This window comes from Psammomys obesus, unplaced genomic scaffold, assembly GCF_907164565.1.
Source record: "Psammomys obesus unplaced genomic scaffold, mPsaObe1.curated_primary_1811, whole genome shotgun sequence".
Taxonomy (NCBI): Eukaryota; Metazoa; Chordata; class Mammalia; order Rodentia; family Muridae; genus Psammomys; species Psammomys obesus.
In genome coordinates, this window is record NW_026586383.1 from 4,091,690 (window position 1) to 4,108,264 (window position 16,575).

A 16,575-nucleotide genomic window follows, 5' to 3' on the forward strand; every position below is an offset into this window, starting at 1 on the left:
CTAACTCAGAGATCCTCCTGCCTCTGCCTCCTGAGTGCTGAGATTCGTGCACAACCATGTCTCACAATGTCTCACAAACCTGCACAGCCTGAAGTTAGCCTTGACTGAAGTCCCTCCATCTTACTGGCCTCTGCCACCGGATATCCTTGGGTTACAGGCCCAAGACACTGCACTGTAATAGGGCCCCAGACCTTAGCACAACTGACACCAGGACGGAAATGTCATTCAGGCTGTAAAACTCAGCACACAGACAGCATCACCCAACGAAACGAAAACAAAGGCCTAATCCAAAACCCATATAGTTCTGGGAAAGTCTCAAACCTTGCTTTTCAAGCTTCTGAAGTTCTGCTTCTGCCTAACTGTTCTTGTTAACCCAGGATATGGTTTTTGTGCTTAAAAGCCCACCCTAACAAAGGCTCAGAACTACAGTGGGATCCCGAACACCCAGTGTAGTTGGAGGCCAACTTAAAAAAGGCTGTCTACTGGCTTAAACCCATGTCCAAGCAAGTCTTCTCTGGCGACTAAACTACCCCACAGCCCACACCTGGCAGAGATAAACAATTACAAAACAGGCAGGCTGAGTCAGGAACAGTAAGGCCTGGAAAGATGGCTCAGTGGTTAACTCACTTGGGGCTGTAACTCTGATCCTGGAGCATCTGATGCCTTCTGGCCTCTGCAGGCACTGTTCCCATAAGGTGCATCGATATATATGCAGGCAAAACCCACACACATAAAGTTTAAAAAAAAAAAAAAAAAAAAAGGATTGTCAGTCAGTGGTGGCACTTTTATTCCAGCGCTCCAGAGGCAGAGGCAGTAAGATAGATCTGAGTTCAAGAAAGACAGCCGGGTCTACAGAGTGAGTTCCAGGACAGCCAGAACTACACAGAGAGACCCTGTCGCAACCCCCCCCCCACCACCAAAAAAAAATAAAATAAAACAGAAAGATTGAGAAGCATACTGACTGGATGACCTCCTAGGATGGGACCCAAGTAAAGCTGAGACTCCTGACACAGTTTTTGCCACGACTGAATAATCAGTACATGAGGACTAACCCTTACCCACCTCCAGGGCAGAGAACAAAGCCACACAAGACAGGAGAAGCAATCTGTTTCTCCTGCGAGGCAACTGAACCAGAAAAGGGCAGGTGTAGCTCTGCCCAGCGCCCTGTCCCCCCTGCCCTGCGGAAATTTCTGAGCTGGTAGTGTGGGTGCATTTTAATCCCAGCACTCAGGCGGCATCGGGGCAGGTGAATCTCTTGGAGTTCGAGGCCCATCTGATCTACACAGTAGTTCCAGAACAGCTAGGGTTGGAGTAACCCAGTCTCAAAACAAACTAACTAAATAAATACAAACAAAACACTACAAACAAAATACACGCACGCTCACACGCACAGGCTGAATAAAATCCTGTTCCGGAGTGAGCATCTGTATGTGTCCTCGTGGCTCAGCTCACAGAGAGCTCAAGGAACCATAGGGGTCATCATCCACATAAACCTGTGTGGTAGCACTAGAAGCCAGACGGCAGAGCAGCTCTTCCTTCCGGATGCCCTCCACTGGGCCACATCCTGAGCTTAGCACAGGGTTCCTCCCGTGCCGGGCATGCATGCATGGGATGGTGGAGCCTTTCTGTCATTGGAGCTACCCCAGACCTCTTCAAGAACACTAAAGATACTGTGTGGGGATGTGGAGATCTTTAGGGAAAATTTTCAGGGCGCCCTATGTGAGGCTGCCATGCAAACATCAGGCATTGGGCAGACTTACACCGCCCTAAACACTACATGCAGGACACACACAGATTAAACACACCGTGAGGAGAATTCATATGTGTGAAACTCAAATCTACCTTTGATGAGAAAGAGGCTAAACGTGCTAATCAGGAGGGTTCCAGATAAACTGTGGGGACAGAAGATCCCCAACTTAAGCCTAATAAATGGGTAGAACACTCCACAGATACTCACAGGCCTTTTGTTTAAGAAAACCCAGGACGTCAGGACAAAAGCTAAGTCCAGTTTAGGAGGGCCTGAGGGGCCATCCACCCAAGGCAAGGCCATTCTGTCCAACACTACAGGAGGCAGCTACTCCCAGCTTTTGAGGAACAGAGCCCAGAGAGGCAGGAAAAAGCCACAGGACACAAGGTACCAAGAAGCCCACTGTCCTCTGGGTGCTGGAAGAGAACACCCAAGGGAGGGCTCCAGTAGATCCTCCAAGCTGAGGCCTACAAGCAGCAGGCAAGCTGGCTAGGGCGGGGTGAGTCCCAGGGCGTGAGGGAGCAAAGTTCAGTAAGGAACAGCCTGGGGGGCTGGGAGGGGAGGCCCAAAGCCCTGGATTTAATCATTAACGGCTTCTCGAGGGTCTCCTTTGTATTCTCGCAGTGCTCTGGCTTTGCGGCAACCAGGGCAAACACTCCTGCCCTTCAAAGCCTGGAAGGTGGGGTTGTTTAAACAGGAGGCGGCATCACCGTCACCATAGGAGATGATTCAGGGAGATTCCATCACATTCCTTGGGAGAGGTCGCCTCTGTTCCTGCTTGCTGACTCTAAGGCTGTGACACAGCTATCGGCGAGAGGGCATCAACAGCTGAGCCACCTATCTGAGGTAGATTCTCTTCTCTGAGAAGCAGAGAAGACATCCCGGGCAAGCACAGCGCTAACAAGGCTGAAGCAGGAAGACTGCCACAGGTTCAGGAACAATTTGGGAGCACTGTGGGCCCCAAGATAGCCAGTGTGACACCCAACCTCTGGTAACTTAATTAGCTTAATTAAGCAAATATTCAGTGGAACCCGTCGGCTTCCTTCAGCCAGTCTAATTAACTTGACACTGCTTGAACTGAGAGGCTATTGCAGATGCACTGACTGCCAGGCCTTTTGGGACCACCACTGGTGACTCTTCTTCCCTTTCCTAGGTACCATCCACAATCAGCCCCCCTAGTCCAACCCTCACCCAACCCAACTCCCTATTTCCAATACTGATGTCCAGGGACTCCATGTGAGAGAAGCATTACACAAGAAACAAAGCTAAGAAATCCACTCTTGAACCCTGCCGGGCCTGGTGAGGGAGCCTTCCTCCAGAGCCAGGCTTCCAGGGTGAGAAGGGGGGGGCCTCCAGACCCCACAGGAAGGAAGCGGCCTGCAGCCTACTGTAAAGATCAGGGAGTCATGTGCCCCCACTGCTGAGATCAGGTCGCTTCCCCTGGGACCCCATCACCAGCGGAAGGCTAGGAAGGCTATTCTGAAAGGCATTTACAATAGCAGGTCTATGGCAAGATGGCCCTGGTGTGGGCTAGGGAAATAGCTCAGTTGGCAGAGCGTCTGCCTAGCCTGGCCCCATCTCATCCTCTGCACATTTTATGTTCCTGTTAAGAAGCTTAAAAAAAAAAAAAAAAATCAACATTTTTCTGAAAGGAAATGCCTTCACCAGAGGAAGCTACCTGGATGCCTAGGCAACTGACCCCTACAGAAACTAAAATGCTGTCCTAGCTCCTGGGCCCCCTGTCCTACCTGTTCACCTCTGCAACATCACACAAAAGCTGGCTTTTTCTGTTTCTCTACCACTTCACCCAGTGGAAGAACTGCTTGGGAACTTTGAAATTGTTAACACAAGCATAGACAGCACCTTTACCAATGACATACCTATCCCACGGGCTGCTGGGTAATTGTCTTTCCCTATTCTAGTGATGTCTTTCCCTATTCTAGTTCCCAGAAGGGAACTCTGCTTCTTTGTGTCCCTCATACATCCAGAGGGCAGTCAGGCTGATGGGGTGGATTCACCTCCACATTTTCCAGGCAGTCCTCCCAGCCAGCATCTGCTCAGAAAAAAACAAGTGTGCCCTGGCCATTTGCACTGTGGCCCAGAAACAGCAGAGTTCATAATGGAAAAAAAGTGTACTGGTCTGCCTTGGGAAGACGTGGCTCTCCAGGTGAAGGCATTTTGCACCTGTCAGACACGAGCCAGGACATGGCAACTTGTATTATTAACCCACCCACTTGCTGGGAGCAATGGTGATGCTCTCCTTATCAAAATCCCAAACATTGGTAGTAGCAACAAACAACTTTTAGTGCCAGCACTCCGCAGGCAGAGGCAGACAGATCGGAGTTTAAAGCCAGCCTGGTCTACGGAGTTCCAGGACAGCCAAGACTACACAGAGAAACCCTGTCTCAAAAAACACCCCTCCCCCCAATATCTTATAGGGCCTGCGAGTTGGCTCAACAGGTAGAGGAATTTGCCGCTAAGCTCCATGACCTGAGTTCAACCCTCAAGACCCACATGGTGGAAGGAGAAAACAAGCTCCCTCAAATTGTCTTCTGACCTCCACGCATGTAAAAATAAATGTTAATTTTCAAAAAGAGTAAGAAACAGAAGAAGCCAAAGTCCATGAGCAGAAAACTCAAATATGGAAAACCCAAGTGAGCAATAGGATGTACAAAAGCTGCACACCCAGCAGCCCTTTTCTGGTAAGCGTGGCAGTGTGAGGTGAAACAGGACTGGCCATTTTTCTTCCATTAGATTGATGACAATAAGGGCAGCCTGAGTAGGAGGAAATGGGGTTGGGTGTGGGGGAAGCTCCCAAGAGCAAGGCCTGGGCCTATTAACATTTCCAATGTGCCTCTTCAGGGTCCCACAGGCTCCTTTGCTAGAGGTCAGCAGCAAGGGAAGCAGGCACGAGCTGCTGGAAAAGGATAAATGTTCCTGTCAGCTGGAAGAAGAGCATGGAAAGAGCCCAGGCCTGGAGCACTCAATGTAGTTTTGCAAAAAGGCCTTACGGGTACACATGGCTACTGGGAATAAGCTAGGGTCCGGTATAAGCAAGTGAGCAAGAAAGAGGGAGAGAGAGAGGGAGGCAGGGAAGGAGGAAGAAGAAAATTAATTAAGGGCCAACAAGATGGCCCTGCAGGTAAAGCACTCACTGTTGTGGTTCACAACCACGCCTAACCCCAAGTCTGAGCTGAGGCATCTGACACTATTTCCAGACTACCTGGGAACCAGGTACACCTAACCTACAAATAGAGACAAAACTCTTCCCGTTTAAAATAAATACACCTAACCTTCTCAGTTAAAATTCCCAGACAGCGGGTATGTCAGATGAGGCCTGGAATGACCGGATGATCGGACTTTTAACAACCAGGAACAAGGCCGCCCCAGGAAAGCCTGTTCTATCTTTATCTGTCGACTGTAAAACTCAGTGAGCACAGCAAAGCGAAGGGCTGAGAAAGGTTAAAAACGTAGGAAAATGGCATCTTAACGGGCAAGTGAACCCTATAAACAAGGTCAGTTCTTAGAGGAGCCTCAAGTGTGACTAAAGGAACACAATTTAAAGACAAAATTGTCGTCCCGCGCTCCCGTCCCAAGTCCCAAGTGTTACCAAAGCAGCTGAAGCAGGATTTTTGTGGTGCTGGGAGTGGCGCCCCAAATTTGGTGCCTACCAGGTGCCTGCTGCTTACGAGCACACTGCGCAGTAGTAGTGGTCTCTTGTCAACAGAACAAGCCTGTTTCGGGTGGAGAAGGCACTCACCCACGGACAACAAGTGACTAACGGGCCTGGTGGAAAATGAGCAACCGGCCTGAAAACAAGTTATATGGGCCTAATAGCAGATTCCCCGAGGAGATGAGCATCATAAATTCAAAGTCTGTGCTCAGCTTCACCCAGTCACCCCTAAACAATTAGCAGAAATACCCAGCATGCACAAATTTAACCTGGGTGACAGAGAGATCCTATCTGGGAGAAAGGGAAGGAAGAATCTTGAAACACCCAATGTGACCACTATCCTTCCTGTGAGAGGAAAGAAATAAAATGAAACTCCTGGTACTAAGCTAGAGAAATAGACACACGGGTAAGAGGACCCAGGTTCAGGTTCCTAGCACCCACATGGTGGCTTGCAACTACCAGCAGCTCCAGGCCCAGGGGACCTCTTGTGCCCTCTGCAGACACTGCATGAATGCAATACACAGACACATGAAGCTGAAACACCCAAACACATAAAATAAAAAATAAGCTTAAAGCTGGGAAGTGGTAGTGCACGCCTCTAATCCCAGCACCCAGTAGTTCAAGGCCAGCCTGGTCTCCAGAGTGAGTTTCTGGGCGCTGGCCAAGGCTACCAAGAGAAACCCTGTATCAAAATAATAATAATAATTTTAATACTGTCAAAAAAGGAAAAAGAAATGTATGTCGTGGAAACAGAAATAAAGAGCTATGGAGGAAGTAGGAGAAAAGGGGTAGGCGCACGGAGAAGAGGCATACTCAGGGCACACTGTTCACTTGCGTTCACAATGACTACATACCAACAGGAATCCATTGAAACGAAAGAGCAGAAGCCAGGGATAGTCTCTGGTCTGTAATCCTAGACCAGGAGGCGGAGGCGGCACAACTTCCCTTCAAGTATGAGGCTACCCTTGATTACATGACAGCAAGTTCCAGACCAGCTGGAGTCGAGTAAGCCCTGTCACAAGCCCAGCACAAACCAGGTGCACAGCCTCAGTGGAAGAATGCTCAAGAATGCTCGCTGAGGGACTGGCAGTGGAAATAAACCCTTTCCTCTCCAAACTCATTTCGGTCACGGTGTTCATCAAAGCAACAGAAACTCTAACTAAGAGGCGGGGTCCTCCCTGCACTGGGAGGTGGAGGCAGAGACAGGCAAATCTCTGGTGAGAGCCTGGTACAGGGCTCTAGAACAGCCTGTTACACAGAGAACCCCCAACAAAAGGGCATGCTGCTTGCTTTTGAGACTTGCTTTTGAGACAGGGCCTCACGATGTAGCTCTGGCTGTCCGGGAACTCACTATGTAGAACAGCTGAGGTCCACCTGTCTCTGCCTCTGCCTCCCAAGTGCTGGGACTAAAGGTGTGGACAACCACACCTGGGGAACTGGGCAGTTTTTACAAACAGCGGGTGTTGCCAACATATGCTAAAATCTAGGCTACAAGGTAAAAGAGCTAAGCTATGCAAATAGGGAGTCACTGGGCAGGTTATTAGTGGTCACTTCTCTAACCACGGTTTGGAGGTACACAGGTGCCAGAAGAGGCACTCAAAGACACTGGCCACGGATGGGGAGGGGATCCCAATCCTCAGTGCCTTTCTGTAACCTGCACTGAGCCTCCCCATTTCAAGGCTGTAACCATATGCAATTCAAAATTCCCTGGAACCAACTCGTTCCCCACCCCAGTCCAGAGGCAGCGACACACACAGAAAGGACAAAACCTCTGCACTCACGTTTGCTCTTTCCCCCAAGCAGGCGAGGACTATCAACAAGTACAATGACCTACTCAGAAAGGCTCACAGTTCAGTGGGCTAAGAGGTAGGGGCTGCAGAGCCTACAGACTGGGAGGCACCAGCAAGGCCCTGGCCTGACTGCTGGTTCCACACCTGGCCTCCGAATGTACTTCAACCCATGAGAAAATTCAAACCTCATGATAATGAGGTTACAGGCTTGAGCACACCCAAGTAGGAATGGTCTTTAAAAATCTGTTTCCTTGGCACTGTCTAAGGGCACGCTTAGACAGAGGCAGGAGGGCCTCTGAGTTTGAGGCCAGCCTAGTCTACAGGTCCAAGACAGCCAGGGCTGTAACACAGAAAAACCTTGTCTCCAAAAAAAAAAAAAGTTCCTCAGCTAGAAGGTGGTAGCATACACCTTTAATGGCAGTACTTGGGGGGCAGGGGCCTGAGTCTACTCAGAGCAAGTTGCAGGACTGACAGAGCTACCTGGCTGGAGCCTGCTCTCCACTGTTGGCTTTTATTTGCTCCCATGCCCTGACAAGCAAGCACAGATGACAGCCAGCAGGGGTCAGTTTTCTCCTTTTGCCATGTGGGGTCCCAGGGACTGAACTCAGGTCTTCAGGCTTGGAGGACATGCCTTTACCAGCTAAGCCATCTCACTGGTCCTATCTAGGTCGGGTCTTGGGTAGTCTTAGCTTGGGCTTGATTTTACAGGATCTTCTGCCTCCATATCTCCTGGGTGCTGGGATTACAAGCATAAACCAGGAAGGGGGTGGCAAACCTCAGACCTTCCTGAGAAGTTAAGAAGGTTAGAAAAGGGGGGAAGCTCTCCACCATGACAGACACGTCCTGGACTCCACCGGACACCTAAAACCCCTCATCTTACAAGGCTTTCAGCCCAACTCAGCTCCTCATCCCCAGCCGCCCGGTGCCCGGTGCCACCACGGTGCCACCACAATCCGTATCTCACAGAAGAGGTATCTCACAGAAGAGAGCACATGTAAACACAGCAGAGAGGTCTCCTGCTGTTCCCTTTCCCTCCCCAGGCCACAGGCATAGTGAGGAAGAGCCGCCCGAAGCGGCTCAGAGTATTGCTTTGGCCGGCAACCAGAAAAGTCTACTCCAAAAGCAAGACTCATTATGCTCTGTAACCCAGGGTGGCCTGGGAACTTTCAATCCTTCTGCCTCAGCTGGAATGACAGCTAAAGCCAACTAAAAAAAAAATACTGTTTTAAGGAATATAAGCACAACCTATGAAGTGTGGACCACAGCTGCAATTTCAGCACAAGAGGACAGCCTGAGCTTGACTGAGGCTATCCTGGGCTACAGCTGTCTGAATAAGCTTGGTGACCTGACTCCATCTCCCCCAACAAAGGTAGAGAGAAGCAGCTGGGCCTGCCTGTGATCCCAGCCCTGAGAGCAGAGGTAGGTGGATCTCTGCAATCAACTCTGCTCTTCATAGGGAGCTGCTGGCCAGCTAGGGCTACACAGTGAGACCCTACCTGCAACCAACGGGAGGGAACGAACTCCATCCATAAAGTTGTCCTCTGACCCCCACATGTGCACTGTACACACACAGCAATGAATTATTTATCTCTACTAGATCTGCTTTTATTTCCCCACACTTTGGCACACATTAGGAAAGTCACTGGCTAGAAGCCTATGATGGATTCTAAGTCAACACTATCTCCCTCCCTTTGGCACTGATCCCAGAGGGCACAGACCAAAGCTACAGATGTTAAAATGTCCCACACACTGTACTGCTATGCCTCAGGGGAGAGGTGCCCTATGGCTCAGTGGATGCCTTGGATTCCATGCCCACAAGAAAAGACAGAAAGAGCTGAGGTAAATTACCTGTATAGAAAGATGTTTAGTAGGGTGCAGTTTGCTTTTTGAGATGCGGGCCAGCCTACACCACCCCCCACCCCAGTTCCTCCTGCCTCAGGCTCCAAGTAATCCGGGCTGTTGGAAAGGGTGCCTGGCACTGACCTCCAGGTATTAGGGGATGAACCATCTCTCTGGCCCCAGGGGGAAAGAAATGTTTAATCGTGCAAATAGTTATGGCTAGAAAACAGCTCCAACATCCTGTAACTGACTACAGGATGAAGCTGGAAGGGGAGAGCCAAAACTTACTTTCTTTTTTTTTTTTTTTTGGGGGGGGTGTTCTGTGTAGCCTTGGCCATCCTGGAACTCACTCTGGAGACCAGGCTGGCCTCAAAAGCAGAGATCTGCCTGTTCCTGCCTCCCCCAAGTGCTGGGATTACAGGAGTATACCACCATCTTTCCATTCCAGCTCTTCTCAACTACTAATGTTCCAAAATCTAAGGTGCCCCCACCCCCCTAAACCATTTCATGGGGAGACAAAGCTGTGAGGCCCCTGTCCCATCTACTTTATTCTAAACTTTTCCGCTGTAACCTGTTACCACAGACACACACACACACACACACACACACACACACACACGCTTACAGAGAAGTGACTACAATCAAAAATTAACAGAAGGGGCTAGAGATGGCTCAGCTCTTCCAGAGGACCCCAATTCAATCCCCAGCACCCACAGGATGGCTCACAACTACTTGTAACCTCCACCAGCATCAGGCACATGTGTGGTACACACATACACACAGGCAAAACACTCACACACATAAAGTTAATTTAAAAAAACTAACAGGAGCTGAGTCTGGTAGTGTACACACTCAGGAGGCAGAGGCAGGGGGATCTCTGTTGAGTTCAAGGCTAGCCTGGTCTCTATAAACTGAGTTTCAAGCCAACCAAAGGGTTCTGCGGTGAGACCCTATCTCAAAAAAGCAAAACAACAACAAAATAGCAAAAACACACCCAATCAGAATTAACAGAAGGAACCCACTTATGACGAAACACCCAATCAGCTTGTAACACAGTCAGAGAGCAGCTGTCCTCTGGGACCAACTGCTCCAAAGGCATCTGGCAAGGTTCAGGGGAGGGAAAGGGAACCCTCAGTAGGTGGGGCTGATCTGAGAAGCCTACTTTAAGGAAAAAACCCAAACTTGTCTACTAGCCATACTGTGTGTATCTGGATGGAGAAGGGCCCCCAAGAAAGAGTTCATTCTCCCTGTTCAAGAAAGAAAGAAGAAAGAAAAGAAAGAAAGAGGGAGAAGGAAAGAGAGAGAGAGAGAAAGAGAGAGAGAGAAAGGAGAGAGAAAAGACAAAGGCCAGTTGTAAACAAGCCCTGTTTTCAAGTCTGACCCCAAGGGAGGGAGCCAAGTCACTTTCAGATGCAAATAAACTAGCACCTTGCCTACAGCCTCTCCAAATCTGCTGAGGAGCCAATCCTTTGGGGGCTGGGGGCTGCTTGGAGGTTCCCTGCTTCTGGAAGCTCCTTAGGACCTGGTCTCAAAGTTGAAGGTGATTAAGAACCCACCCAAAGTGGAAGAGACACACGGACACCAAAACACACAAGGAACAGTTCAGTCTGGAGCCAGCAGACTGAACTGGATCTAAGCTGGAGGGGAAGGTGGAGGGCGGAAAGGTGAGAAGGAAACCAGGAAGGCTGGAGGGTCTTCATCCTGGTGCCTGGACAACTGTAACTCAGTATCCTTCTCTTGCCTTCTTCCAAAACAGCAAAGGCAAAAACAGCCTCTACGGCACCATTAGCTCCTGTTATAGGTGGAGGGAAAGGAGGAATATTCTGAAACTGCAAACAGGGGGTAAAGCTCATCCCAGGTTCTCCCCACCCATATTTACTAAGAATGAAGCTCAGCTGCAATAAACCTTGACCTGTGTTTGGTGGGGATGGAGAAACAGTGAGGGTAAGCAAACCACGTGAGGCTGAGCAGCCAGAGGGGATTAAACTTTAGAACTGCACAACTCAAGTAAGGGGCCCCAGCTGACCTCGCCCCTGGGGAGGCTGAGGCAGGAAGAGCCAGCCCAGGCTACACTGCAAAACCTGGCTCCAAACAAGAGGACAGGGAACACCAAATCAGAATCTCAAATAGATTCAAATGCTGCACACTTTCCACCACCCTGGCAAACCTCACAAACAAAACCCGGCAGTAGCCAATTCGCCTCATTTACTGCTCCCACAAGGACAGACACACAACCAAGTTTTGCTTCAGAAGATAAAAGGCTCAGTCCTGGGCTCAGGAGAAACTTACAACCATTTTAAGGAGTGTTTTTAACAAACCAGACACTATAGCCAGAGTCTGAAGGGCTTCGACTAGCCTGCCTAAATAAATAAATTAGTTAATTAGTTAGTTATTTCTCTGACTAAAATAAAAGGGAACACAGGGTTAGAATTAGCAATTTCACTAGTGTCCAAATACTTTCAAGATTTCTCCATTCCAGATACAACTTTGAAAAATGTTCATGATAAAGGGAAATAAATTGAAGCCTGTGAGTCCTTTTCCCCTAAAATACCTTCACTGATATCCAAAACACATAATCCAAACACTGAAAAACCAAACTTTTTAAACAACTAGATTTTCCTCCCCTCAAGATAGTTTCAGAAGCACACACAGAAAGGTCTCCATGACATGCAGATGACACAGGCCCAGCTTTCGGCCTTCCCAGCATCCACTGCAACCTTATCAGGAGGCATGGACTGGCCAGGCTGATGAAGTTCTGTTCTGGGCACTTGAATGGATATTCTGGTAATGTTCCTCAAAGCTTAAGCAGTCAGCAAGTGCCAGCCACACCTGCTGAAGTACAGGCCTTGGCATCAGCAATCACTCCCCAGGAATAGTTTTGTTGTGCTGCCCACAGATGAGATACAATCAAGCACCTGAGACCCCCTCCTCTCCCGCCAGTGAGATTCCAGTTAAAATCCCACTTCTGGTACAAATTCAAAGTCTACCATCAATCTGGCCTCCAGGGATGGCTGGAGTAAGAAAGGTTAGGATGGAGAGAGGATTTTTAGTCTGTTTGGTAGTGACAACCAATCTCGTCTCTTAGACTGGCTGGTGTTCCTGTAATCTTAGCACCCTTTGGCCTGCCTACCAGGAAAGTCAGCGAGGAGTGAGACCTGCAGGGTATAGGAGGAAGATCCCAGACTTGAAGCAAAAGCAAGAAAGAAGGGGGTGGAGGAGTAAATGAAACAACTCTAACACTGGAGCAAACAGAACTGTTTGGTTTTAAAAACCATTTTGCAAAGATTTTGTATGCAGAACTAAAAGACACATAGACATTAAGTAGCAGATAAGAGCAGCTCCAGTCCTGAGAATGCAGAAAGAAGAGAACAAGGCAATGATGAGCTGGGATGGTCCCCACCTTTAATCCCAGCACTCTGGGAAGCAGAGGCAGGAGAATCTGAGTTCCAGGCCAGCCTGGTCTACAAAGTGAGTACAAGACAGCCAAGGCTGCAGAACAAAACCCTGTCTCGAGAGGGGGGAAAACAAACAAACAAACAAACAAACAAAAAAAAACAGCCATGTAGAATACAGGCATGAGGTAAAAGGGTAAGAGACAGGAACTCAGACAAGTACCAATTATTCTAAGGCAGCAAGTGGTAGGACAGTCCCAGGAGGACCAGGACTCCATATTCTGAGTTAAATGGGTTTGGGATTAACTCTGGATCTTTCCAGCCATAATTCAGGCTGGATTAGCTCTACCAGGACCTTCACTTCACAATAATTTTCTGACAAAGCCGAGCCAGGCCTCTCCTACAGCCTGGAACAACATTGCCGATCAAACCTCCATCATCACCTACCGGTCCCTTGCAGGTCCCCTAGGAATCCTGTCATTTTAACCAAGCTTACTGCCCAGCTCTGGGACTCTCAGCACACTGATTCTCTTCCCAACCAAGAGAGGGGCTCACAGCCTAGGTACTGCTGGGGAGGCAAAGGGGGATGGGCAGGAGTCACTGGCAGGCAGTGGTAGCCACTGGTCAGGCCGCAGTAGTCGCTGGTAGGCACACCTCAGGAAAACAGAAAAATCTCAGAAGCCTTGAGCTTCTCTTCTCACAAGGCTTCAGGAACAGGCAGCCACGGGGTCCCTCGGATGGGAAGCCTTTCCCACTCCTCGGGCATACAGTGCCAGGCAGAACGAACTAGTTTTCCAGGCACAGAACCAGCCAAAAAAAGCCCAAGCACACCTTTACCAGAAAACACAAATGTCTCCTTTGTAAACTTTTCTTTTGGGTTTTTTGAGACTAGGTCTCACTTTGTAGCCCAGGCCTGCCTCAAAATCCTAGCTCCTGCCTCATCCAGGGTCTGCAGTTGTAAACCTATCCTCAGGCTCTTTTCTAGGTTTTAAGGTACTTGTAAATTTTTACTTAAACCAAATAAATGTTCCAACATCGTGCTTCAGTTTCCAAACTGGGGGCTTTGGGAGACACCTAAATGAGGTTCATCTCCCCAGAGAAGGCGCCTTTTCTCTAAAAAGCTAGGTGACAAGCAAGGCTCTCCAGCCACAGCAACATCATTCCCCGAAAGAAAAAGACACCCCAAATCATTTCTCCCTGTTGACACAGGATTCACTTGACAAGGTGGCATGTTTTAAAGACACTATGGCAGGGTGAAATTCAAGTGAGGTGCCCTGTATACCACAGTCAAGACAAGGATCCATCTATCATACCCCCTTAGAAAGTGAGGACAGCTCTCCGCCTATCAATCGCACCTCCCCCCCCAGGTACTCTTTCCCAGCCATGGACAATGAGCCCCAGGTACTCTTTCCCAGCCATGGACAATGACTTTTTAAAGGAACACCTTCCGGAGACCCTAAAAGATCATCTCCATCAGGAGAGAAACAGAGACTTGACTCCTGTCACCCCACACTTACAGGAGGAGCTGCCTACCAAGCTCCACGCTGCTAGGCAAACGTCAAGTCCTCTCCAACAGCCCCACATCTTAACGTCTCCTGACCGCACATGTTGAAAGGGGCTTTAACACACATCTGGGCTGGACCCGAGGTGGAAAAAGCCTCACATTCCTCACCCACACTCTCTCTCCCACGCTGTTCAAATGCTTCGGTAATTTACAGTGAATAAACAGACACGGTAAGTAATGAAACCATGTCATCTGCAGAAAGCTGGATGGAGAAGAGGCCCATCCGCTCCAATTAGGAAAAGGCCTGACTTTTCCTCAATGTGGCCTGTGTGGGGACAAGGGGCTTCAAACATGGGGACGGACGCAGGGGGGACTGGGAAGGAAAACACAAAGTTGACATGGTGGCACAGACCCCAGGAATAAGCTACGCAACTGAGGCGGTGGGAAGATGTGGGTGAGGTGCCATTGAGAACTCAGTATTCTGTCTGCTTACTCAAAACTGTTGTTTGGTAGTGGAGCCAGTCACAGCGGCTCAATCTATAATCTCTGTAATCGCAGCATTTGGGAAGGTGACACAGGAGGATGGCTGCGTCACAGACCAACCTGGGCTACGGAGTTCCAAGCCAGCCTAGGCTAAAGAAAAGAACTTTTCTCAAAATAAACACAAGTCAGCCAGCGCCAAACACCTACAGCCCTGGCCCAAAAAGGGACCTGACTAAAAATTAACAAAAAGTCCTTTCAACCCCTTTCCTCCCTCTCTTGGGGGAAATAATCCAGATTCAAGGGGCTCTCTTCCCCGACTGGGTCGCCAATTTGATCTCAATCTGCAAGGGAACTGGCTCCATCTTCCTGCTCTAAAAGTAATTTTCTAAAAGTAATGGCAAAAAACATCCTATAAGCAACCTACCAGGAACATAAGAAAACAGAAGTCAATTCAGAGATGAAAACCAAAGTGAGTGAGCCATCGACTTCACTTCAGAAGAAACCTTTAAAAAATAAAGTTTTCCTCCTCGCATTTGAATTTCCAACCTTAACTAACTTAAGGCCATCAGAGTTGGGCAACTCTGCCCTTCTCCCCCAGATAACATGTTAAAAAGTGGACCCGCTGCGGGGGTACCGGCATTCCCACTCACGAGGGGCTGTGTTTGTCCCTTGCTCTCCTCCCAGCGACAGGAACACCACCGGGATCGCATGGGTCTGATTTACAGGCAGGTTGCCCAAGCCATCAAGGCTAAGGGTGGCCGCCAAGCTTCTGCCCTCGGCTTCCAGTGGGGTTCGTAAGTGGTGGTCCCGCACAAATCGGACCAAATCAAGAGCCCAAAGGGCCGATCGGGTCCCAGGACGCACAGGGCAGTCCTCAGACTCTGCACGCCCCAGGTTTGAGCTTCGGGTGGCTGAGCCTTTATCCCAAGGCAAGTGGAGAGCCTGTGGATGACGGGAAGAGTGGTGGCCAGTCCCTACGAGGTGAGAGATAGGGCCGGCATAGATACTGAGCCAGAGACCCAGCTGCGGTGATCCCAATCTGGCTTCTCTCTCTCGTGGGCCCCCACGAGGCCACAGGTCACTGCACGTGGGCACTCACCAACCAGAACATGCTTCACACACAGTATGTATAGCAACTACAGATGCAAAAATAAGTACTAAACACCGGCAATCGCTGGTTTTTTAAGAGCCAGACAGGGACCCCTAACCAACAGCCAGGCAGACAACCTGATGAATGCCAACCTGTGCCAATGACAACAATAACCGAGTGCTCCGGCCCTGCACGCACGTGGGAAGCAACTCTGAAGCGCAAGCGTCGCTTCCCCACCCGGAGAGCTCGCTCAGCACGTTGGGCGGCCTCTGGCGGGCCCACACAAAAGGAGTCCACGACTCCACAAACTCATCTCTACACAACTCGTGGCTAAATGGATACAGGCACTGCATACTACGCCACACAGAAAGAAAAAAAGATAGAAAAAAAAAAGTAACAAATGAAGTTGGGCTGGCAAAATAGCTTACTGCTTAAGAGGCACTTGCCGCAAAATCTCAAAGACCTGACTTCAGTCCCCGGGTAAGGAGAAAACAGATTCCTAAAGTTGTCCTCTGACCTTACAGATGAACAAATGAACGTAAAAGTGAAATTTTTAAAAAGGGAAACCCAGGAGCTTGGAGTCTTTATTTCACGACTTGGGGAGCATTCGTCCCCGGATTCGAACCTCCCTAATAAAAACAAACACAAAAAACGGAACAAGAAAGAAAGGGAATCTACTGTTTTGGGAATCCGGACACGCACAGAGAAGGAAGAGGTCGACAGGACCTGCCTCTCTGAGCAAACCTCAACAGGGGGTGATACAAGTCTGCAAAGGGGGGCCCTGGCCGCGCTCCACGCGCACTCACCTCGTCGTCGTGGTGCTGGCAGAAGCCCAGGCGCTCCGGGAACACCGAGAGGATGGAGAAGGGCGCGCCGGCGAAGGGCGGCCCGAGCCCGAGCTGCTGCGCCGCGGAGGCGGCCGCGGGCCCCGGCGGGCCGCGCTCGATGTAGTGGTCCTTCGTGAGGCGCACGCGCTGGTGCGCGCGGACACAGTTGTCGCACAGGTGCTCCTGGCAGTCGAGGCAGCGCGACGAGGCGGCGTTGCCCTCGTCGCACG

At 49.8% G+C, this 16,575-nt stretch overlaps 1 protein-coding gene across 1 annotated transcript in view; it reads right to left on the reverse strand.

Moving 5' to 3' along the window:
* Positions 1–16,573, reverse strand: part of Trim71 (tripartite motif containing 71) — a gene marked incomplete at its 5' end in the record, with an annotated part of 45,803 nt that extends 29,230 nt beyond the window's left edge. The window contains one exon of the mRNA XM_055601543.1: positions 16,325–16,573. Within this exon, the coding sequence (XP_055457518.1) occupies positions 16,325–16,573 (249 nt within the window). The remainder of the gene's footprint in view (positions 1–16,324) is intronic.
* Positions 16,574–16,575: the final 2 nt, after the last annotated feature.